This window comes from Macrotis lagotis, chromosome 7 (assembly GCF_037893015.1).
Source record: "Macrotis lagotis isolate mMagLag1 chromosome 7, bilby.v1.9.chrom.fasta, whole genome shotgun sequence".
Lineage (NCBI taxonomy): Eukaryota > Metazoa > Chordata > Mammalia > Peramelemorphia > Peramelidae > Macrotis > Macrotis lagotis.
In genome coordinates this window covers 130,412,661-130,439,047 of record NC_133664.1, presented here as the reverse complement: position 1 = coordinate 130,439,047, position 26,387 = coordinate 130,412,661, and the positions used below count along the sequence as shown (strand labels likewise).

Sequence of the window (26,387 nt, the reverse complement as noted above, 5' to 3'; positions counted from 1 at the left end):
TCAAGGTGGGAAGCTTTTGCTCTTGCAAAGAGAGCATTCTACTAAGAACCTTCCTACTCAATTACAGAAAGTCTTGCTCTTTACTGAAAAATTGGCCCCCGCATTATTCATTCTTTTAGCCAAAGCAGTTCACAAAGATTTAAGTGATTGAAGGATCAGAGTCTTCATTTGCAGAGAAAGTGCCCACTCTGATGAAATCTATTGACACAATATTGATAAAACAAGCAAGGGTTTTGTTTTTGTTCTGGGTTTTTTTTTTTTTTTGGATTGAACCTCCATGAGAACTATTAGTAAGAAAACTCTACCAGTGTATCTGACCTGTTTCTTAATTGTATTTAAGAACTTCCTGGGAACATGAAGATAGTACCTAAAATTAAGCACTTTACAATTAATTATCTCATTTGATCCTCAACACAACTCTGGGAGGTAAATAGGATTATTATTCCCATTTTTATAGAAGAGGAAACTGAAGCAAACCAAGTTTGATTGATTTGCTCATGGTCACATAAGTAATAAGCATTAAAGGTCCAATTTGACCTCAGGTTTTCCTGACTTCATGCCCATCACTATCTACTTTGCTTCTTAGTAAGGCATAATTATTGCTTATTTTTACTAGAGACAAAACAATGTGTTACTGTTGAAGCAACTTTTCTTTCCTGTATTGATAAATTGTATAATAATCACAGAATCACAGTATTACAACTAGAAGAGCGAATTTAAATATCAGTCCAAGTATGTTAGTTTACACTGAGGACACTGAGTCCAGAAAAGGTTATTTGGCTTACCCAAGATCATTTAACTTAGTGAGGGACAGAGACAGGTCTCTCATTCAAATCCCTAGCCTCTACAATGTTCTTTTTATTGTACCCATGTTTTGTGTATGTATGTATGTGAGTATACATAATTGTACATATATGTACATCATAAACCTACACCAACCTGTATCTAGATATAATGACTCAAAATTGAATACAGGTGATAGTAGTAGTAATAATAATGATAATAATAATAATTATTATTTATATTATTATTCCCCTTTATTATTTAGAAAGTACTAGAAAGATCCCCATCTTAAGCTTGAGGAAGTGAGTCTCAGAGAGATTAAATGAGAAAACTAGTATTAGAATATGGGCTCAACCCCCTTGGCTTCTGACACTAAGACTTCTTCTACCATATAACATTGGCTCTTAATAATGGCCACATTGTTTGATGTTGCAGACATGAAAGAGTAGTTAATAAATTTATGAATTGGGATTCTATTAAAAAGGATAATCATTTGATTGATTCCTTTGGATCACAAAAAAATCCTTTGGCTCTCCTAAGCAACTAGGTGGTGCAATGGATGGAAAGCTTGGACCTGGAGTCAGGAAGACCTAAGGTCAAAATTAGTTTTAGACACCACTAGCTAGGTTGATCCTGAACAGATTTAAACTCTCTGTCTTGCCTCAGTTTCCTTAATTCTGAAATGGAAATAATACTACCTCCTAGGCTTGTCATAAGGATGAAATGAGATAATATTTATAAAGTATAAGCTTAGTAGAGTGCCTAACATATGGCAGGTACTTTTATTAAGTTTGTTCTTTTGCATTCCTCTGTGAAATGATAAGATTTTCCAAATTCAAACATAATTGTAAAAATTAAAATGTTTTCATTTACCTGGGAACCCTGATGGTTTTAAGGTTATAATAAACAATCATTGAATCAATTGATAAATATTTATAAATTTAACTGTTCATTAGCTATAACATATTTTCCTAGATATGTGTGGAATTGCATATGAAAAAAGGATGACAGTTTAAGGCAAAGGTTCTTAAACCTTTTGTATCTCGAGCCTCCCATTGGCATTCTGGTGGGGCCTATGAACCTCTTAACATAATACTGCTTATAAAATGAATAAAATAAAATAAATATTATGTCAAAGGGAACTAATTATATTGAAATACATTTATCAAAACAGTAAAAAAATATTCAGGGAAGACAGGTGAATAATCTTTTGTTTAAGAGAACATCAATTTATGATGAGAGAAGTGAGCAGAAACAGAACATTGCACACATTAGCACTAACATTGTGGGATGATTAACTATGATGGATTTTACTCCTCTCAGAAGTTCAGTGACCAAGGACAATTCTAAAAGACTTGTGATGGAAAATGCCATCCACATCTAAAGAAAAAACTACAGGGTCTGAATGTAGACCAAAGCAAACTTTTTTTATTTTTTAAATTTGTTTGGTTATATTTTTTCTTTTTCTCATATTTTTCCCTTTAGCTCTGATTCTTCTTTCAAAATATGACTATTACAAAACTATATTAAGCATAATTGAACATGTATAACCTATATCAGATTACTTGCTGTCATAGAGAGGGAATGGGGAAGGGAGGGAGACAGAAAAAATGTGGAACTCAAAACTTACAAAAAATGAATTTTGAAAACTATTTTTTCATGTCATTATAAAAATAGCATTTAAAAAGAAACTAACAAAAATCACATAAAAAGAGAAAGTCAATTTATATATGGAAGGGACAAAGGGACATTAAAAGCCATTGAGTTTAATTCTTTTCTTTTACAGATAGGAAAACTGAGACCCAGGAAGGAAAAATTGAATGTCCAGGTTAAAGAGATAAAGGCAGACTTTAAAACTATGTCCTCTGACAATAAATCCAGGAGTTTTTCCCACTCTACCATACTACCTACTTCCAGATGGGGGTCATAAGATAATTATATAGGCTCATAAATTTAGAGATTGAAGAAAACTGAGGGATTATTTAAACCCTAACCTCCTTATTTTACAGGTCCACTGAGGTTAACCAATTTGCCTCTGATCACATGGGCTGTAAGTGGTCAGTCCAACATTCCAGGTCACTGATCCCAAATCTGGTATTTTTTTAATTGAACCAAACTATTTTTAACTGGTAGATTTATTAGATATTTTCACAGTATCATCAGTTTTGTATTAAAATAGTAGGAAATATTTGTTGGATTAAATTGAATTAAATTAAAAGACCTCTGTGATTTAAGGACCTTCAGAATTACTTGAATTCACATTTAGCTTATCATTAAGTCCACTGACATTCAAATGGAAATGAGTTTTCTTTCATTGACAGCTTTTACCAAAAAATAAAATTATAAAAGGAAAAGATTTCTCAGCCTTTCCATCCCTCTATCAAGTAGATCAACCAGGAAAATAAACTGGAATGCAATATATGAGTGAGAGATAGTCTCTCTTTACAAGAGAACAGATACTAAAAGCCTTCATTTCTTCAGGGATCTTTACTAAAAGGACTCATGATTTAGGTGTGACTGATTATTACTGTTTTCCTATTTAATTATAAAACATATTTCTTGCCAGAATCTTTCTGTAAGGTGTGAAAGTGGAATTACACATTTGTGTAGTTTTTCTTAAGCTTGACTGGGTAATTCAATTTTAGTATTCACGTCCACTCATCTAAGAGAGAGAGAACAGATGGATCCTGATTAAAAGAAATCAACAAATTCTTGGTAACTGAAGCTTAAAAATATTAGATGGCCTAAATGCTGAACATCTGTTGATGTAAATAACTGTTTCTGGTAAAATGTGTTTGATGTTTCCTTGTCGGAGACATCACTTGTGAAATCGCATACTGTGAAATTGTAATATGTTTAATCTAAGAAAGGCACTCCAGAAAGGAGGGGGAAACACACAGAGCTAGTTAAAATAATTTGGCCCCTTCACAATTAATTAACAGATCAAATGACTTTGTTTACATGGCATATTTTCAACTTAGAATTCTCGGAATTTTACAGATTAAAAGTCCCAAAGGTTTTTGACATTTTCCTTAATGAATATTCTGCACACAAATGTTTTCCAGTATTTATGTAGAGAAGGAAAGAAATGTTCTCAAATATAAACAGCAATCAGAATATTTGGCTACCAGACATTAAATTCGGCAATTATATAAAAGTGGTATTGTTCTATAAATTGTAGGTATTCTGTTGTGCTATTGAAAACACAAGTTAAAACTATTCCTGAATAAAATCTTTTTGAATTATGTAAGGATTTCTCACCAGAATTAAAGGAAAACTGCTGTCAAAAATCTTTCTGCAATAAAGATTAAAATGTAGCTTGTAATGATAGTTATATGATATTTATAAGTTAGATTTTAAGTGTGTAGTATTTTCTCTCTTTGGAACATGCTACTGGGAGAGAAATTACTATACCAATCAGATTTCTGAAATTCTGGAATCATGTTTATAGCAAATATGGAAGAAAACAATTTTGCTTTTGGCCTGGTGTTTCATTTCATATTAGAATTTTCTTAGAATGCCAATCACCATAAAATGAAAATCAAAAAATTAATTTAGAGGGAAAATAATGTTATTGATTATAAGTTGATACTTTATGCATCTAAATATTCATTATTTGTTGTCTTTCCCCAATTATTCAATTTTTCATCCTTCATTCCTATAGATGATATTGGAGCAATTCCTATAAAACACTTTCCAAAGCATGTTTCAGACTTACATGCAAGTAATGGGTTTTCTGAAGAATTTGAGGTATGTTTTCTGTGCATGTCTTTTAAAAATGTGATACAAAGAATGAGATCCATGGAAGTTTGCATTTATCTGTTTCTTGCTATAGAGATAGCTGAAGTATTTTGATTCTAGGGAAGCCAAAACTTTAAAATTTATTAAGACGTCCAAGGTATGTGCTGTTCATATTAATACAGAATAAATTGTCCAAAATGTTGGGGGAGTCATGGTTCCTGGTTTTTTTGTAATTTGGTTTGGTTTGGCTTTTGGTGTTTTTCTTTTTTTTGGTTTTTTTCAAAAGCAAAACCTAGAGGGGGAAGTTGAAAGCAGGTGAATTTTTGTTACTTAATCACTAGAAATTTTAGCAAATAGACTGTCCTCTTCCATAAAATCAGGATATATGGTGTTTTCTGGTTTTTGTGAATTCTGTCAGTAAGTTGTTAATTTTTTTTAATTTTCAAAAGTAATAAAACTATTAATAGTCATTAAAGATCAGGATTTTGTAGCATGTACATGCTATATCCTTACACTAATTTCACCATTTTGATTCAGAATCAATTCTCCCTTATGAGATAAAATCATAGACCATCTCCAAGGGAAAAAACAAAATTTTAGAATTGAATGTTATAATTAATAGAGATTATTCTGTTTATTTTATTCATGTAATTATGTAAAAATAACTTTAGCTAACATTTATATAGCACTTTAATGTTTTCAAAGTAAACATATATATTCCCTTATTTGAGTTTTACAATATAACTCATGGTCAAATTTTCTAGAAGAATCTGGTCTCTTCTAACTCCAAATCTAGCACTTGTTCTAATTATTAGTAGAATACTACAAGGTCTCTTATTCATCAAACCTTTACAAGAGGTTATTTAATACAAAAATTTCTGGTCTAAACTCTGATCCCCTCTGTCCCTGAGCAATAGCCACATCTCCAGACCAATGCCCGGATAAAAAGATCACCAAGAGAATTGATGTGCATTTTGCCTTGGATTTCGATTGAAGTGAGGGGAAATTTAGGGAGAGTCATCATGAGCTTGTAGACTTAAAGAATCACTTCAGAAGCAAATAATTGAGTGACTTTTCCTCATTCATTGAATGAAAAACAATGAATACATTTAACCCTGGCAACATATTTCAAATTGTAATTATATAACAGAAAGTGCCTGAGAAGAATGGAGTTTGGGAAAGTCTTTAAATAAAATTATTTATTGCACTTATAATATTTAAAGTTTCAAGTTATCAACCAACTTCTACCATCGTAGACCATTTCCTTTTTGTAAGTTAGCCCTATATAAACCCTTTTCTTAAATTAAATCATTATTACAATATTCTAAATGTTGTCCTTAAGGCATACATGCTATTAGTGAAAAAACAGAAAAGTCCAAGATTATACTGACATGAGGAGAAGACACCCAAACTTATATGAATGATAGGCTTAGTCATCTATGTGTTATGACCCATATATAGAAAGTACCCAGTTTATAAATGAAAATTTTCAGACAAGCTTTGCCCCAGGAATAGATAAACATGTGATTCAAGGCTTATGCAGCAACAAAGGCATTTTTAATCTGTTCATTTAAAAAGAATTGAATTAATAAAGTAACTTCATTTTCAATTCAATTCTTAAAAATGTATTTCATTGTTTTAGCACTAATTTAAGAAGCTTTTATCAATTCAATAATAAATTGATTCATAACTGTGATTAATTGTTTTGTCTAACTTTACTGTTTTTAAGCCCAAATAAGAATTTTTTCTCTATACTTTGGCATTTTCAGATGGATAAAGTCTTTTATAAATGAGGAAAATTCTAAATTTTGGCCTTATAACTTTTTTTAAGAAATATAATCATTTCAATTATAAGTAATCACTTTGCTGTAAAGTGATTAAAAAGAATTTATATATATTGATCATCTTTGAAAAATAAATGTTCTGATTTGTAAGAAAAAGACTAGGACTAGGAAAAAATGCATACATACACAGGTTTGTGTGTGTGTGTGTGTGTATATATATATATACATATTCACATACTTGTGCATATTATTGTATGTTCATATATAATATATGATAATATAAGCGTACCTTTTACAACATACTAAGTGCTTTATAAATGTTAGCTATTTCTCCACAATTCACAGCATTTCAGAGTTGGGAGAGACATCTAGTTCAATACACAGCTAAACAAGGATAACCTTAATATCATACATGGCAAGTGTTCCTCCAGTCTTAGCTTGAAGACTTCCACTGATGGAGAATTTACTGCCTCCTGAAAGAGACCTTTCCACTTGTTCATAGCTTCAATGCTTAGATAGTTTTAATTCTTTTTCCTGTGGAACAAGACTTCAACTCAATTTCTATCTACAGTTCTTCATTCTTCACCTAGGAACCAAAAGCAGCAAGTCTAATTAATACTTCTTCCACATAACAACCCTTCAGATACTCAGACAAATAGACTTGAAGATTAAACAGGCTTTCTCAAATAAATAAATAATTACCAGGGATAGACTTGGAAAAAAGAAAATACATCAAAATGATGAAATATCTATGATATACTGAGGGTTTTCAATATTTTGAAGAAACTAAATTTCCTGATTAAAAACACATTATAGAAATGTTTTCCCATTTAAATATAGTGTAAAGAAATTAAATGTGGTTAGATAAGAATTTAAAATTATACTATGTAGTTAAATTAAATTAGTTATAAATTACTTACAAAAATAATATTACTAAAGGAAGGGTCATGGAATATGTAATTTTTCTCACTTGCATTTTCAAAATTCATCATTTGTCCTACCTCTTCCTTTTAAAATTACTTTAAATTCTAAATTATCTAGTGTTTTTTATTTGCATGCAGTTGTTTGAAGCATTCAGCTTTACTATTAGACAAATGTATTTATTGCATGATCATAGTTGTTTTCCATTGTAAACCTAATATGAACACTTTTTTTTCCTCATCTGTCGTGTGCTGTGGAATTTGATTTCTTTACTCTTTTTGCATTCATTCCCTCATTAGACACTGAAAGAGTTTTACCAGGTAAGGCATTGTTTCACTGCATGCTTTGTTTTGTTTTGTTTTTTAAAGCAAAGAAGTAGTTGTAAGATATAGAAAAATTGCTAAAAGATTTTGGTTATTTGGGCTTCCATATTACATTTTAAGGCACTTTGCTTTACTGAACATGTATTGAAACTGCAAATATATATTTTCTTTTCAGGAAGTTCAGAGCTGTACTGTTGACCTTGGTATCACAGCAGACAGCTCTAACCACCCAGAAAATAAGAATAAGAATCGATATATAAACATTGTTGCTTGTAAGTATATTTATACATGATTAATTTGTATGAATCACCTAAAGGTTTAAATGCTGATTTAACACAGTGCCATCAATCTGACAGCCATGATATTTAATATAAAATATAATATATATATATAAATATATATGCTATATAAAATGTAACTTTTACTGTTGCTGCAATTCAGGAAGGTGCAGTATGGTGTAGTGAATAGAGAAGGCTTAGAATTAGGAGGGTACATATCCTGCCTCTAAGTGGTCATTTAACTTACAAATGTCTCAGACAATTTACTAAAACGCAATTGCTGATTTATAGATGGCATGCTCTTAAAACAGATATATTGAGTTATGAATGAGCTGTTGATTTGAGCAGATAGAAAGTATTCCCATATTAATAGGTCTTTCATTCATTTGCATATATTTGAGGTATAATTTGACCTATAATACATATAATTTCCTTTAGTGAAGCAGATTATAAAGACTTGTCTAAATTGAATATATTGACTAATATGGAAATATAGTGAATGTAATTGTACATATATAACCCATATCAGATTACTTACTGTCATGGAGAGAAAGGGGAGGGAGGGAGGCAGAAAAATGTGGAACTCAAAATTGTACCAAAAAAATCAGTGTCTAAAACTATCTTTACATGTAATTGGAAAAAATTAAATTTAATTAAATTTTAAAAAGTAAATTGAATATATGCTACTTTGTCTGAAACCCAATATCTCTAGGTTAGCTAGTAGATTCTATATGAACTGATGCAAAGCAATATAAACAGAACCAGAAGAGGAGGAGGAAAAGGAAAAATTCTGACCTTTTATCAACACAATGATGCACCACAATTCTAAAGAAATTATGATGAAAATTTCCCTCCATTTCCAAATAAAGAACTGATAGACTTTGAGTGAAGATTGAGCCATAATTTTTTCTTTTTCTTTCTTTTTTTGTTCCCCCCCCCTTTTCAGAAGATACTGAATGCAGAAATCTGTTTTGTTTGACTTTGGCTTTGTAATGGGTTTTACATTGCTTTCCTTCTCAATGAGTGGGAGACTGTGCAGGGAAGAAGAGAATCTGGAACTGAAAAAAAATTTTCAAAAAGAATATCACAGGGGAAGCTAGGGTGGTACAGTAAATAGAGCACCTGCCCTGGAGTCAAGTAGACTTCAGTTCAAATCTTGACTCATGTACTTCATACTTAGAAGTTGTGTAACTCTGGGCAAGTTACTTAATTAACCCCAATTAATTCTCAAAAAAATCACAGATTTTGAATATAATACAGAATAGAAGGTATTCTGTATATAATTAAACAATTATATGACTTCAATATTGATCAGCTTCTCTAAAAAAATGATTTAATTCCTTAAAGAAGGAATTGTTAATAGTACTTCTTTTTTATTTCTGCTTGCTAGATTTCTAATAAAATGAACATTCCCAAATGAGCAAATATATGTCCAATTCAGCTTATAATTAGTCTTTTAATTTAGTGATTGTACAGATATTTTCATTGAATTCTTAGTTTTTCTTTATTTTAGACAGTATTTACGATCCTCCCCTACCATACAACAAACCAAAACATTCACAGACACCCAATTATTTAACCTGTTGACTAATAGTAAATTTTCATTTTCATTATTTCCCCTTTTTATATTCCTCTAGTCCTTTGATACTCTTCTCCATTTGTAAAGATTCAATTCTAATAGTATTTTAGGAAATAATTTCATCCTGGTCTTTGGTCCTCATTTTCTTTACCCTTTTCTTCCTTTTATTGCTTCCTTTCTTCTAAGGACATCAGAAAGAATGATTTCATCCGGAATATGTGGGACACTGTTTCCTTTGCATAGCAGCAGTGTTCATGACCCTATTCTGCCTCTGCCTCATCCCATTCTTTTCAGGTTTCCCTCCTTTTTTCCTCCCACAACCTGAAATCCTTCTCCTTTATCTTCTTTCATCTCTTTCTAAATATTATTGCTATCCCTTTCTCATTGATCCAAAAATGGTTTCTATTATATACATTGGAGCAAATGTTATCATCTCAGTTCCATTTCCTCCTTCACATTCTACAACTTTGAAACTGGCACCAATACTTGATTTCCTTTATTGTCATACTCTCAAAGCCAATTTGGATAGGTAGATCCTTTCTTTTCCTCAGAAATTACAGTTGAGCCCCCTTTTTTTACTGAAGGCATTCTTCTAGTCTCTCCCCATACCTGAAATGCAATTTAGGACTACAAGTTATACTCATGATTTCTTGTTCTACAACCATATAAGATGACTGCTGCATATTTCAACTTTGGAACCAACAGTGTGGTGTAATGAATCACAACTGTGAAGTTGGCAAGAACTACTTCTATCACTGAAACATCCTGGTCTGTAACACCAAATAACTTGATAACAGTGTTCTTGGCAATTTTATTTTTTAATAATATTTTTCTCAATTATACATAAAGACAATTTTAACATTGTTTTTTTAATTCTGAGTTTGATATTTTCTGTAGGTAACTTTCTAAGACTAAAAATTTCAGAGAAGGGGCCATACTAGGGAAATCACAGGTCCAGTTCCTATCCCTATCCTCCCTACTCACTATAGACTTTTATCTTTCTTTAAGTAAAAAATGTCTTCCAAGAAGTAAGCCAAAACCTCTTCTTTATACTCATATCGCCCTGTCCAAAGTAACCTGTTCTTTTCATGCATCACAATATTTGCCACTAATAACAAAGTCACAGTCTTGTCTATATTTACTGTCCCAACCTCAAAAAAATAAGCTGTGTTTAGACTTGACTTGCTTAATGAAATTGTGATTAAGTATCTTGATACTTTCTCCAAAACTGATTATTTCCCTGCTTATCCAGTTTCAATCAAAATCCATATGTCTAGAAAATTGAATAATGGAATGTCTTTTTGGGTGATTATAATCAAATTAATCAAAATTCTCACTCCATAATCTTAGTGGTTAACTCTTTTCATCATCAGTAAATATCTATTTCCTAACAATGCATCATGTGAAGGGACCCCTTAAAGTGCAAAAGTATAATGATTTATCAGTACTATAATCCTGATGAAACATTGATTTTTTTAGAGAGTACTCAGCTCTCATTTCAGTTAAAGTGCTAAACTTTTAAGAAATTAAGACTCTGGAGTATCTTAACCTATTGTTATTTACAACTTTAGGAGGACAAGGAGCAGGATGCTGGGAGACTCTCCTGCCAAGAGACAAGAGATCTAACAGTATTGTACAAGGATGATAGTATTTGAGGAACAGTTTTGAGCAGTGATAGTGTGCAACTTTCATGGTTAAGTCACAAAGCAGGTCAATAATTTTACCTATTCTGTTTTTGATGAAAAGATCAATTTCTTTCCCAGTTCAGTGTGGTTATTTTTTCCCTTTATGGTCTCTCCCTTAGGGATTAGAGGTAAGAAAAATAATAAAGCATTAAACTTAAAGTATAAAACTTAAAAATGTCTAACATATATTTTCTGTCATTTTATTTTAACCCTATAATTTTAAATTCTTTACAGTTTTAGGGTTGACAAAAAATAACCTGCTTCCCTCAGAGAAGCTACTTCTTCTCTCTTCCCTTTGTCTTCTTCACGCACCCAAGATAGAATGCCCTTTTATAACAGGTGAAGCAGGTGATGCCTCGCCTTAATAGGTGGAACAGATGACCATCCAAAAACATCCGAAGATCCAAGATAGATTTCTAAGTATCGTGTGAGCAGCCTAGGGCACTGTTAGTCAGCTCTAATGGTTATGAAGTTCTTTTTTATGGTGAACTGAATTGTTTGCCCTATTACTTCTACTCCTTGGTACTCATCCTCTCTAGTACAGCACATGTGACATGTGAAAGACCTTCAGATATGTTAAAACAGTCATTATCTCTTCATTTTTCTCTTCTTCCCAATAAATTTCCCAAGTCCTTCGGTTATTTCTCTCCTCTCATCACTCAGGTTCTTCTTCTCTGTATCTACTCTAACCTGTTTTATCTGCCCCTCCAAACATCTCAGGACACTATAACAATCGTTCAGTTGTTTCAGTTGTATATGATTCTTTGTACTTCCATTAGAGGTTTTCTTAGCAAGTTGTTGGAGTGGTTTACCATTTCCTTCTCCAATTCATTTTACAGAATGGGAAGAAAGAAATCAAAGTATCAAATGACAGCTTCTTATTTTGGGAAAGGAGGAAGAGAAAAGGACAAAGCCACAGATATTGGTTCTGTAATACTCCTCCTTAATTTGAATTACTCAAAGTTAGGAAACTAACATTCTCAATCTTTTCATGATATTGCCTTTAAACTCACATATACAATCAGTTACTAAGTCCTATAAATACTGTCACCTCAATAACTCACCTAGCCAATCTTTCTTACCATTTACTCAGTCATTTTATATCTTCCTGTTGGGATGATTGCAATAATATTATTTTCACTATTTTCCCTTTTCCCCTTCTCCATCTTATCCTCCACACATAAAACAGATATTTCTAAAGAACTCTAACACTTCAGTATTCAAGGAACTTCAATGGTTCTTATATATTTCTTCTCCTTAGGTATAGCGTAAGCTTTTTGAAGGCAAGGATTGTTTTCATTGTTGTTTGTATCCATGGCCCCACATTGTCAGGACTTGGTAAATGCTTGTATAATTGAATTTAATTACAGTTCCAGGGAAATTTTAAACAAAGAGATAAATCTGAAAATTCATTTGTAGAATCCAGCAGACAAAGCATCAATTTCCTGTCCTAACCTCAGTTCATTTTTTTTCAGTTATGTCTGAACCTTGGTGACCCCAATTTGGCATATTCTTGGGAAAAATCCTAGAGTCGTTAGCCTTTTCCTTCTCCTCCTCATTTTACAGATGAGGAAGTAAGGCAAACAGGGTTAAGTGACTTGCCTCATAAGGTCACACAACTAACCTGTATCTGAGGCAAGGTTTGAACTCTAGGCCTCCCACTCCAGGATGCTCTAGATAGTGCAATACATATTGCACTCTCTAGCTGCCCCCCTTCCCAAAGAGCTACTCTAATACAAAGTTTACTTTGACTTTTCTTTTATTGCAGATGATCATAGCAGGGTTAAACTTGCACAACTTGCAGAAAAAGATGGCAGACTGACTGATTACATCAATGCCAATTATGTAGATGTAAGTATACTTTTTTCCTTAACTACATTAATTATTTTTCTTAAAACATAATCGTTGATAAGACTCATGAAGGCAGGCACTGTTTTTGATCCCCAACTTGAATCTTCCTCAGTGCTTCCTTAATAAATATTTATTGAGGGGCAGCTAAGTGGTGCAGTGAATAGAGCACCGGTCCTGGAGTCAGGACAAAATCCGGTCTCAGACATTTAATAATTACTTAAATTTGTGGCCTTGGCAAGCCACTTAACCCCACTGCCTTGCAAAAAAAACCCTAAAAAATATTTATTGAATTGCATAGAATTAAGGAGGGAGCAAAGATTTCATTAACTTATAGTACTGACACATGAAGTCTCTTATTAAAAATATGATTCTGAATAGCATAAACGATAAATCAAGTACCATTAATATAATCCCAAAAGAAAGGAAGACATTGAAATTGAGGGACAAAGAAGATGTCAAACTGTTTCAAATGCCCAAGACCCTTAAACCCTACTATTATTAAAACCAGTTCACTAAAGCCTATAAAAATAAGACAGATCTCCCTAAATGGGCCCATGCTTCCTATTGACTATAAGATGAAAACAAGTATAAATGTGGAAGCTCCTAGAATTATATTGATGTGTACATAGTAGTCATAGATAAAATACAAGTCACAAGCTTCAGAGAACTTTCAGGTTCTACAATTGTATTACCACCCTGTCTTTACAGAAATAGTAAAAATTCACTTTCAAAAAAAAATCACTAGTTAAGTAGCTTATAACAAGAAACTAAAATGAGAAACAAGTAGTAACATTTGTCATTTGTCCCTTTTAGGGCTACAACAGACCAAAAGCTTACATTGCAGCTCAAGGTCCATTAAAATCAACGGCAGAAGATTTCTGGAGAATGATATGGGAACATAATGTGGAAGTGATCGTAATGATAACCAACCTAGTTGAAAAAGGAAGGGTACGTAGATCACCTATTATAGTATTTGAAAAGCAGATTTTTCACTTGCCTGAGATAAAACAGAAGCATAGTTAGGAAACTGCAAAAGTTACGGAAATGAATCAGCATTCCTTTCGCCCCCCCCCGCCCCCCACAAATACAATACCTAAAGAGGAAATGATGAGAACACAGAACAAAAAGCTTATGATTAGAAATCTAACTAGTTTGATTATTTTCCCATATATTTGTCTTATAATTTAAAAAAATATTGATTGAGAGGCAATATGGTAAAATGGAAAAGATATTGTATAGATAGTCATAAGACCTGAATTTTAGTCCCAACTACACCCCTAACTAATTTTACAAACTTGGGCAAATTATTTAAACTCTTTAGGCCTCAGTTTCTTCACAATCATAGGACTATAGGTATAGAATTGATATAAAATTGCCAGAATATTCTGGTACCCTGATAGTAAGCCAGGATTCAAACCCAAATTCAAGTCTTCAGGCTCAACATCCAGCACTTCCTCCATGACACCACATTGCTCTTCAAGCTCCAGTGCTTTATAGTCTCTCCTCTTATTGATTTTAGTGTGAGCTTCATGGGGAAATGGTCAGTGTAAAGTACTGATTTTAGAATCCAGAATACCTGGTACAAATGCTAGCTCTCTCACCCACTAGTTGTGTGACTCTGAGGCAGCAACCTGGACTCAATGTATGTTATATGATACCTTGTTGTGATCTGCATTGGTAAAGAAATTCTCACATAGGGAGTTTCTCAAGCTAATAAAATCACAGTTCATTAAGATGTTGCCTAAGGAATAAGATGATTTAGAAGAGTCACCTCCTACAGTTCATACTGGTTTTAAAAACTGAATATTATAAATACCAAACTTATAATTTGACTTCATTTGTTATAGAGGAAATGTGATCAGTACTGGCCCGTTGATGGTAGTGAAGAGTATGGAAATTTTTTAGTCACACAGAAGAGTGTTCGTGTACTTGCCTATTATACTGTGCGGAACTTTACTCTTAGAAACACTAAGATCAAAAAGGTTAGTACATTACTAGTTGATTATTTAGTTAAGCAGATTCTTTTATGAACAAAAGTACTTCCATGATCCTTAAGAATCTTCTTAATCATCAAATAAGGATTAAATTAATTTGAATATTTTGCTTATTTTATTGTTTTCTAATGCTTTGAAAAAATCAAACCATACCTTATCATAACATATAACAGAATATTTGCTGTACTACCTGATGATTTAAATTAAATTTTAAATTGAATATAGAAATTTATAATGGAAAATTTTAGGCTAAATACAAGTGGCTCAATAAACCTTTGCATTAGTGTTTAGCTTTCATCATCAATAAAGAGTTTTTCCTTTCAAAACCAAGAGAATTTGATTGTCAATCAGGGATTACACAATTTTTAATCCAGTGGGTATTACAATAACTATTATCTTCAGTTTGTGATATTATCAGAATATTATATCTACCAGAGAAAACACAGAAAATGATAACATAGGAGTTTCTTTACTTGGGATCTGTGAACATTTTTTGTAAAAATATTTTGATAACTACATTTCTATCGATTTGGTTTCCTTTGTAATCCTATGTATTTTATTTTATGCATTAAAAAGTACTATTCGAAGAAGGGGGTCCATTTGCTTCACCATACCATCTTAGGATTTATGAGTCAAATAAGGACTAAGAATCCCTTCTCTAGGATCTTTCATAGCAGAAAGATGAAATACTTGGAATTTAATGGAGAAAAAACCAAGTCATTTACATTATGAATTTTAAGGTCTGGGAGATGTGGAGTTAGTCAGAAAATAATTCAACAAATATATAAAAGGAAATAATGTGAGTTTTCTGAAAAGAGAGATGGCAGTCTCTGTGCTAAGTAAGAGATTTGTAGAAGAACCTTTGCAAATGTGACCATTCCTCCCCACCACCTTATTTATTCCTTCAGGGTTCCCAAAAAGGAAGACCAAGTGGCCGTTTGGTCACACAGTATCACTATACTCAATGGCCTGACATGGGGGTCCCAGAATACACATTGCCAGTGCTCACATTTGTACGGAAGGCATCACATGCTAAACGTCATGCAGTGGGACCTGTTGCTGTCCACTGTAGGTAAGTTTTAAAGCAATAAAAATAACTTATTTTGAAATTTTGCAGTTCCTTCTGCTTCATAAGAAAGGAATAGCGTCAACAAACTTTAATTCAAAGCGTGAGTGATTTTCTACAGTCAGTGAAGAATATGAAGATATATGTTCTCTTAAATTTCCATTATCATCACATACAATGACACATTCCTGTAATCTCTACTACTACTATGGAAAACTGAGGCTGGTAGATCACTTGAATTCAGAAGTTCTGAACCACAGTAGAATCAAAGTAGATTGGGTGGCTGTGCCAAATCCAGTACCAATATGGTGAGCCCCTGAGCAGAAGGCTACCTAAGTGAGATAAACTGGAACAGATCAGAAATGGAGCAGATCAGAGCTTTTGTGCCAATCAGCCTATGACTAATCATTGTACTTTCAGACTGGGTAAAACAGGGTGACCCAATCTGTGTGTGTGTGTGTGTGTGTGTGTGTGTGTGTGTGTGTGTGTTTCTCCCTGATTCTCTTTTTTCTCTCTCTACATATATATATGCATGTATATACATATACAGACATACATATAAAATCTAGGCAAGCCAATTTCTGTGTGTGCTTGACATGTAGACATTTGACATATAGACATATAATATATACATAAATCAAAGTCTGGCTTTGGGCAAGCCAATTACCGTGTGTGTGTGTGTGTGTGTGTGTGTGTGTGTGTGTGTGTGTGTATTGGTGTATGTATATTCATGCATACATTGTGTGTATGCAAAGGAATGGAGAGATTGTGCTATATCTCTAGATACATTTAAAGATTGTGCTGCTTCTCTAAAGATAACTATTTCTCCATCTATATCATCTATCATTGGGAAATTGACTTGTCCAGAGCCAGACATTTGTTCTCTGAAGATAAGATAAAACCTTACTTTTTTATAATGCTTTTAATAATTCCATGTACATTAGTTCAATTTCCTTTAGTTTATCTTCATAGCCCTGCAAGGCTATAATAATATTCATTTGGAGTCAATCAAACCATATCAGTTTCAGTTCCCTTCTCAAAAAGTTTAAGAGGCTTATTAATGATCTAGACTACAATCTAAATTTTTTTTTAATGGTAGTGAGAGGTGGGGCAGGCAAAAAATAACATTTAAAACCCATCCCATCTGACTCCAGCCTATTTTTCCACACAGTTCATTTTACTCTCTTTTGACATTCTACATTTCAGGCAAACTGACCTATTTGCTATCCTAGTGTGACATTAATTCTCATTTCTCTTTACCTTTGTACCAGTTGTCTCATTTACCTGGAAAGTTTTCCTTTTGCACCTCTCTCTATCTTTTGGAATGTCTTCTATCTCCCTTCTTGGCCTAATTCAGGTGATTCTCCAAGGGGTTAGTATTCTTTCCTCACACACACACACACACACACACACACACACAGAATTTTTAATATACTTTAAGCATAATTTGTGTTTCCTTCTCTATGTTCCTGTTATATTCCTCCTAAGTGCTGCATAGTTTAAGTGAAATTATTGAGTGACTGGAATGTGGAAGTCACTATGTTAAGAGCTAAAGAGGTAACAAAATATAAGATATCAGTTTCTTTAAGGAAATTATAGTTTAGGAATCACCCCTATTTCTTCAAGGAGTTTAAAGATCATATTTTACCGAAGAGGAAGCTTTAGGTACAGAGGAGAGTGACCTGCCCAAACAGAACTAGAGTTAAATCCAGTTTCCTATTATTTCAATAGTTCTTCCCAATGAACCATACTGCTTTTTCAGACATTCTATGTACCAACTTCATTTTTGCCCAGGGACCTTTTATTTCCCAGCTTGGACTTCTGAATACCTAGAAAACTCTCTTAGCAGGAAGAAAAAAAATCTTTTAAGTGCTTCATGCTTAGTTTTCCACTGCAACTTCATGGCTGCAAACATTAAGACCCAAGCTTTGTGCTATTTTTGATGAGGAGATACTGGTATTATATAAGGCAGTGATGATTTCCTTTTGAGCCATAACTTAGCTATTTATGATTCCTGATCTCAGGAAAAGCCTTCAAACAAAGTTTGAGGGAACTATTTGATCTCTTTAATCTGATGATCTGATGATAGCTAGACTAAAGAAACTCAGAAAATGCCTGAAAAATAACTCTGAAGGTCAGGGATTGTTTCAGAGCAATAGAGAAGTAGAAGGCTATTGTGTATGAACAGGTGCTGATTTTCCATTCCAGTACTTCATCCTCTTGGGAGCATTTGAAAAGAAGCCTTTCCTCTAAATCTGTACCTCTGGCAGTGGTTCTGAAGGAGTCAATAGATAATGGTCCTTTAGAAATGATTGGAGTTCGGCTTTATTTTTCAGAGATCTTACTGAAATGACATTTTCAGTAGAACAGCTTATAAAATTCCATGCTTTATTAATATCAAAACCTTCACAACCATATCTGCCTAGTAATATTGACATATGGGCCTTTTCTTCTTGGAACCAAAGCAATATTGCATGAACCTAAAGCTTTTATTTTCTCTAAGTATATTAAAAAAAACCCACAAGATAAGTAGCATCAGGTTTCTGCTAGAAGAAAAAAAACCCTCAGAAATATTCAAACAACGATTTCAGTATAAATATATGAAACAGTCCATTTGGATTTAGAAGGCTTGCCCCTATTGCTAAATCTTTTTTGATGGTGGATAGCTAAAGCATTCATGGGATTCATCTAGTTTCAGCCCAATCATGACCCATGTTTAAATTCATTTTCCACGCTTCTCTCTGAAGTGTTCCTTTGTTTTTGTGTCCCCTTCAGTGCTGGGGTTGGACGAACAGGCACCTACATTGTGTTAGACAGCATGTTGCAACAAATCCAACATGAAGGAACCGTCAACATATTTGGATTCTTGAAGCACATACGCTCACAAAGAAACTATTTGGTACAAACTGAGGTAAGAAAAGATATGTCACTATTTCTGAATAAGAGCTCCCATTCATATGGTATTTGAAGGGTTACAACGCTGTGAAGTAAGGGGGGAAAGTAGCATTGCCTCCATGTTACAGATAAGAAGACTGAGACTTGCAAGATTTAAGTTTCTTGCACAAAATCACAGAACTAGTTATTGGAAAAACCAAGATCCAAATCCAGATTGCCTAGGTCTAAGACTAACTCTTTTTTTACTTCATTACAGAGAGTCACTAAAGAACAGATTATTTTTTATTTTTTTGTCATTATTGGAAGGGGAATAGCTGACTGGATAAACTGTTGATTTAATCTAGTATGGGATTTGTGGTCCTATTTTCCAGAGATGCAACTAGGAGGGCTCATGGACAGAACTCAGGGCTTGGAGTTAGAAAGACATGAGTCCAAATCTGGCCTAAGACACTATTTGTGTGACTTTGGGTAAGTCACTTAACCTCTCTTTGCCTTGGAGGCAAGTAGGTGGCTCAATACCTAAATCTGGAACCTTGAGTGAGAAGGACTGAATCCAAATCTGGATTCATGGAATGTGTAAACCACTATATTAGAAGCTAAAGGGTAAGAAAATACAAGATATTATCTATTATAGTTTAGGGGTCACCCTTATTTGTTTAAGACATTTATAATTTAGAGGTATATGTTTTACCCATGAAGAAACTTGAGACTCAGAGGAAAGTGAGCTGCCCAAGCAGAGCTGGGACTGTGGCGAGAAACTTAAGCCCTGTTTGCCTTGAGCCACTGGAGAAAGAAATAATAAATCACTGCAGTATCTTTGCCAAGAAAACCCCATTGGTGTGCTGTGGGTCCACAGGGTCACTAACAGTCGGGCACAACTGAACGACTGAATAACATGCATTAAGGAGTCAATGTGCTTAATTCATTTAGAGTACAACACCAAATCAGTAATAATGGAGTTAATTCTTGGGAGGGATTTTCTATCTCTTAAATTGAGTTTAAGGATGAAGGCGGATCAGCACAAAATCATTATTTCTGAGGGAAACAATAATAACAACGAAAACAAAGTACCAATGACTAAGATCATCATCATTCAAAGAATAGTAAACTGTTATGCTTCAACATGTTTCCTTTTCCTTTCCTAACACTGATTCATCATATACAATTTAAAGTTGGAAGGGACTTTCACGTCTGACTCTTTATGATCCTATTTGCGATTTTCACAGCAAAGATACTAGAGTGGTTTGCCATTTCCTTCTTCAGCTCATTTTAATAATGAGGCAACTGAGGCAAACAGGGTTAAATGACTTATCCAAGGTCATTTGAACTCATTTTCCTGACTCCAGCATCCTCTCCACTGCCCACCTAGCTGCCCCTGGAAGAGATCTTCTAGTCTAAACTCCTTTTTACATATGAGGAAACTGAGGCCCAGAGATAATAAGTGACTTGTCCTAGGTCATGTGAGTATTAAGTAGAAATGGGGGGGGGCATTTGAGTCTAGGTTTTCTGATTCTAAATCCAGTACTATATCTATTAGATTACATTGCCACTTGACTAAATAAAACCAAACCAGTGAATTTTTCTTTCCTTCACCTCTTTCATTTCTAAATTATGATGAATCTGAATTTAATAGGGTGAGTAATAGTACATTATTTACATTTCTGATTTAAAACACTGGGGGAGATAAAAGTTTTGTGGGCTCTTTGATACCAATAGCTAATATATTATACTTTGAGATTATTAACAGTTTTATAAATTTTGTCTTATTGTATAATTTTATAAATGAAGAAATTTAGTCTGAATTTGGGGTTTGCCCAGGTTTAGCTAGCAGATATGAGACTAAATTGAACTCAGGTGTTCCTTCTCCAGGTCCAACACTCTATGGATCAGTGCCACCTAACTGCCTAGATGGTTAGAACTAGGTGGGGAATAATTTGAAATCATTTCATCAACTCTACTCTTTTTCCAGCTGGTGAAATTACAGCATAACACAAAGAGCCACTTAACAAATAATTATTGATTGTTAAATCCCAAGCAGGTTGAGGGATTTGCCAAGGTCATAGTTAATGAGAGTTGAGACTCAATTCTGGGTCCACCCATGGATTTCCTTGTGGGTCTCACTTTGAAGACTAAATGAATCAGCTTTTCAAAATAGTAATGACCACCATTCTAATCCTCCAAATGACACAAGAGACCAAACTCTCAATTTGTTGTCAATCAACCTAACATTTATTAAATGCCATGTGAGTTATGTGCTAGGGAATTTAAATTTATAATAAAATTATCAAAAGCAAAATAATCTCTGCTCTAACAGAGTGGAGAAAAATTTCTGTGTGTATCTAAAAATATACAGAGTAACAACATTTGTGCTTAAATGTATGTGTTGTTCAGTCATTTCAGTCATGTCCAACTCTTCGTGACTATTTGGGATTTTCTTGCCAAAGTTAAAAGAATGATTTGCCATTTCCTTCTCCAGTCCATTTTAAAGATGAGGAAACTGAGGAAAACAGGGTTAAGCAACTTGCCCAGGGTTACACAGCTTCCAAAAGTCTGAGACTATATTTGAACTCAGGTTGATGAGTCTTCCTGACTCGAGACTTGCCACTCTAGGTTCTATGGTATCACCTAGCTACATATACATATGTGTAAACCAAATACAGATGCAAGCAAGCATAAGTACACATATAGACCATACAAATGTTGAAAAGTTTCTTGAGGTCAGGAATGCCATCATACAAATGGAGATGGAGATGGAGAGTGTAAATATTCTAGGTGGGGGGGGAAGGGGAGGGGGAAGAATCAGTTAAAAATAATGGGAATGAGAAGCGGGGTGTATCTGAAGAATAGCAATTAGTCCTATTTGTCTACTGTAGGTTGTGGGGATGGGGAGTAATGTGTAAAAAATACGTTGGAAAAGTAGAAGGAGGCTAAATTGTGAATAAATTTAAATGCCAAAAAGGGCACTTAAAAGATTATACAGATAGTAGGAAGCTACTGGAGTTTATTGAATTGCTGAGAGGGGCGATTTGGTCAGATGTTGTGCTTTAACGAAAATCACTTTGACAGCTAAGTCAAAGATTTTAGTGGGGAGAGGGTCCAGATAATGAGATCAGTTGGGAAGCTGCTACAAATGTTCACACAGTCACCAAAGGTGATCAGAGCCATAGCTATATAAGTGAAAAGATAGGGAAATATCTTCCAAATTTCATTGCTTTCATATTTGACTCTGTCCCTCTCAACTTCTATCCTTGACCCCAGGGCATTTTATACTCCCCAGGACAAGTTCCTTGAGAACCATCTCACAGCTTTTGCTGATCTCCAGGTTGCCCCAGACATTCTCAAGCTCTGGACCCAGGCTGCTTGCCCTGGACAAGACCCACTTTCTGACTTCTGTGACCTTCTGAATCTTGGGTCCTATTCTTTTTTTTTTTCAATTCTTTTCTTATTTATTTAAGGCAATGGGGTTAAGTGACTTGCCCAGGGTCACACAGCTAGGCAATTATTAAGTATCTGAGGTCGCATTTGAACTCAGGTCCTTCTGACTCCAGGGCTGGTGCTCTATCCACTGTGCTACCTAGCTGTGCCCCTATTCTATTTTTTAAAAAAAATTTATATTATTTTTAATTTATGAAATTAGGCAAACATTTCCATAATATAATAAAAAAACAAAGATGATTGAACATGAACCTGCAAATCTATTGTTCAACTTGCTATTCTTTTTAAATTTATAATAAAATCATCATATAATATTTTTCTTTTTTTTTCTTCCCTCCTTCCCTTTTTCTTCTTTATTATATCATTTGTCAATCTTATCACCTTCCAGGCATTTGGTTACCAACAATATGCAGATGATCTATGTATATGACCCTAGTATCTGTCTCTCCTATGTTCTACTCCTATATCACCAACTGCCTTGGACATCTCAAACTGGAGCATCTCAAGCTCAACATGCCTAAATAATTGCCTTATTCCTAAGATCTTTCCTCTTTAGAATTTTCTCATTACTGTTAAGGGCTGTACCATCCTCCAGTTATCCAGGTTCACAAGCTCTATGTCATCCTAACTTCTTACTTTCACTGACCCTATATATCCAGTCTATTACCAAATTTTGTTGTTTCTAAATTCATAACATTTGTTATCAAGGTTACCTTCTCTCACAAAGCCACCATTCTGTTGGCCTTCTTTAACTATCTGACCTTGCAAGTCTCTCCTCACACCAATCTATCCTTCACTCAGTTGCCAGAAGGATTTTCCTACTTTGTGAATTCCAATGGCTCACTGTTATCTCTTAAGATCAAATATTAACTCCTCTCTTTCTCATATAAAATTCTTCATAGTCCAGTTCCTTCCTATCTTTCTAGGTTTTACATTGCGCTCATTTCTATCCACCCTTTGATCCATCTCCCCTGTCAACTGGTTCCTCATATGTGACATCCCATCTTCCATTTCAGTGTTCACAGTTTAGATGCTTTCCCTCCTCCCCCTTCACCTCAGTTTTTCCTGCTTCCTTCAATTTCAGAGCAAATCCCATCTTTTCCACCAGGTCTTAGTCTTTGCAACTAGTTGTCTTCTTCCCTTTAATTGTACCTTCAAACTTCTCTATACATATCTTGAATATACATAGTTATTTATATGTTGTCTCTTCTAATATTATTTCCTTGACATCAGAGACCGTTTTTACTTTTCTTTATACTTCTGCTTGGAACAGTGCCTAATCATAGGAAGTGTTTAACCAATACTTTTTTATTGATTGGGTGATTGAAGATAAAATTAAAAGATTGGGCAACTGATAGAATAGGTTAAATGAGGCTGAATGACATTGAGCTTGCAAACCTAACAGAAACATTTGCCAGAGGAATGGGAGAAGATAATGAATTAATTCTGTTTTGAACATGTTTAGTTAGAGATGTCAGCAGGACTTCCTGTTTGAAATGATAAACACATAGAAATGATCATTTAGCCCATAAGCATTGATGAGACCAGCTGAATACTCGAGTATGGAGAGAAAAGAGAAAAGGGTTCAAGACACAGACAGACAGTGGTATATCTACAGTAAGTAGGAGTTACAGGAATGATGATCCAGCCAAGGAGACTGGTAGGGACAGACAATTAAGAAGAGAATCGGAAGAAATAACAATGACCAAAAAAAAATATCTGAGAAGATCAAGTAGTTAAGAGGTAAGTTTACCAAGAGACAAAAAACTGAGAATTAAGACTTTGGCCATTCAGAGGTCATTAGTAGTTTAAGAGAAAATATTTTCAATTGAGTGTTCAATTCAGAAGTAAAATTAAAGAGGATTTAGAAATGAATGAGAAAAAAAAAGGAAGTACAGGAAATAGATCTAAGGAATAGATTTTTAGGAATTTGGCAGGGACATAGAATAGGAGAGAGATATAGGATCACATATACCACAGTCCTATGTTTTTTATATAAATCCATATGGACACATTTTAATAAAGTAGTTGATGAGTATTTATTAAAAGTATGAAAATGTACAGAACACACTATAAATTCTTCTTCTAGAGATAAGACAAAGGGATGAACAATGAGAACTTTAGGACTTGTGAAAGGTTTCATGGAGGAAGTAGGATTTTAGATGGGTCTGGAAAGAAGGGTGAATTTGGATGTAGGGCCTTGCTTTTGGCCCACTTTTGGCCCACTTTAGGCATGGGAGAAAATAGGAGAATATGGAAGAATAGAATAGATAATATTTTCTCCAGTCTTTTTCTATGTCTATATCTAACTTCCTACCAGAGATCTTGTGAGTTTTTATTTATACTTTTTATTTATTTTTTTAAATTTTATAAATCTTTTGTCCTCCAAAGATGAAACATACTTTTGAAGTCCAAAAAGTACATAAGATAATGGTACTTTGTATTGTTTTGCCAGGAGCAGTATGTCTTCATTCATGATGCCCTAGTTGAGGCCATACTTAGTAAAGAAACAGAGGTGCTGGACAGTCATATGCACGCCTATGTCAATGCTCTCCTCATTCCTGGACCAGCAGGAAAGACAAGACTTGAGAAGCAATTCAAGGTAAGAACTCATGGATACCCTATTATCAAAGGGAAAAAAGTTAGCATGTTCTTATCTCCCAAGGCCACCAGCATGGACTAAGTATCAATGACATGGCAGCTTTTATTTTCATTCTTAACAACTTAAAAACAGAGAGGCAATTTCAAGGAGATGCCTAACTTTTTGTGTGAGAAGAAAGTTCTTTTCAGAAACCTTAGTAAGACTTGTATAAATGCCAAGTCAGTAGAGAAAAGGGGGGCGCAGGCAAGAATAGATGTAATAAGAGTAACTTGTTATAGCAACTTTATAAGTACTCTCTATTTCTGAAAGAAGCAGACCACTTACTATAAGAGCCAAGACAGTGCCTATTCATGCTCCTCTTAGAAAAAAATCCATACATCCCATGAAGATACTGACTCAAAATATAGTGGCAAGAATCAGTCTGCCTTTTTCTAAAGGAATAATAGCTTCTTTAAACCCAGACTTCCACACCCCACTCTATCATAACACAGTGTAACAGGGATCAAACTTTACATAATTCCCCCATGTTCTTCAAACTCCAGAATCCAGTAAAGTCAACAGTAATGGAAAAATTCAGAAAAATGAATGTGTAGGTCTTACTATGCATGTAAAATATACATATTTTGATTTGAGGAAGCTTACAATCTTCTCCATTGGTAACAAAGGGTTAAGTTGGATGGGGAGGGGAGCAAAATGGAAATGAGATGGGTTGCTATTTTGTTGTTCAGCACTTTGGCACTATCTGCCTGGATGCTCTATTGCTAAAAAAAAATCTCTGAGACTATCTTGTCAGATTCATTAGAAACTCAATTATATTCATCCCCATAATTATTAAAGTGTCTACATTGAGCAGTACTGGAGGTACTGCTGCTAGGGGTTAAGAGAGCTTCAACCTAGAGAGAGGTTATGTTCTTTGTCAAATGGAACATAGAATGTCCCATAGGGAAATGACAGGTTTGCAAACAACCATTAGTACAAAATGAGTCAATGTGATGGTAGGTGATACAATCCTGGACTTGCCAGAATGTACAAAATCTATTGACTAATAAGTGCTTAATTAATGTGACTGTCTTGGAGTCTAAGACATCCAAGATTCAGATTTTACCTTTGACTTTTAATACTTTTTAGCTGTGTGGCCATGGGAACATCTCTCAACCCTAGTTGCCTCAGTTTCCTCATCTGGAAAATGATCTGGAGAATAAAATAGCAAATGACTCCAGAAAATTCTAATTGGGGACACAGAGTTGGGAACAACTGAACAATAATAATAGCAGCAAAATGATCTATACTCACCATCCATCAACAAGCTCCTCTGATCTTTGGCTTCTCCTATTTAAACTACTCCCTTATGTTAGTCCAGTGGTGAAGAAAAAATTGGGTTATTTGAGAAAAGGTTTTATCTTCCCTCACAAACCTGCTCTGAAGATAGAAACTTAGAGTCTAAACTCAA

At 34.0% G+C, this 26,387-nt stretch overlaps 1 protein-coding gene across 4 annotated transcripts in view; it reads left to right on the top strand.

The window, feature by feature from the left end:
* The window catches only part of PTPRZ1 (protein tyrosine phosphatase receptor type Z1), a 242,516-nt gene that overhangs the window by 199,640 nt on the left and 16,489 nt on the right, over positions 1–26,387 (top strand). For 2 of the 4 annotated variants that reach the window (XM_074193813.1, XM_074193815.1), the window contains exons 15-23: positions 4,448–4,533; positions 7,529–7,549; positions 7,728–7,824; positions 12,863–12,945; positions 13,759–13,893; positions 14,793–14,927; positions 15,848–16,011; positions 18,781–18,916; positions 24,791–24,937. In XM_074193813.1, the coding sequence (XP_074049914.1) occupies positions 4,448–4,533; positions 7,529–7,549; positions 7,728–7,824; positions 12,863–12,945; positions 13,759–13,893; positions 14,793–14,927; positions 15,848–16,011; positions 18,781–18,916; positions 24,791–24,937 (1,004 nt within the window). The remainder of the gene's footprint in view (positions 1–4,447; positions 4,534–7,528; positions 7,550–7,727; positions 7,825–12,862; positions 12,946–13,758; positions 13,894–14,792; positions 14,928–15,847; positions 16,012–18,780; positions 18,917–24,790; positions 24,938–26,387) is intronic. The other 2 variants (XM_074193814.1, XM_074193816.1) reach the window with 1 other exon arrangement.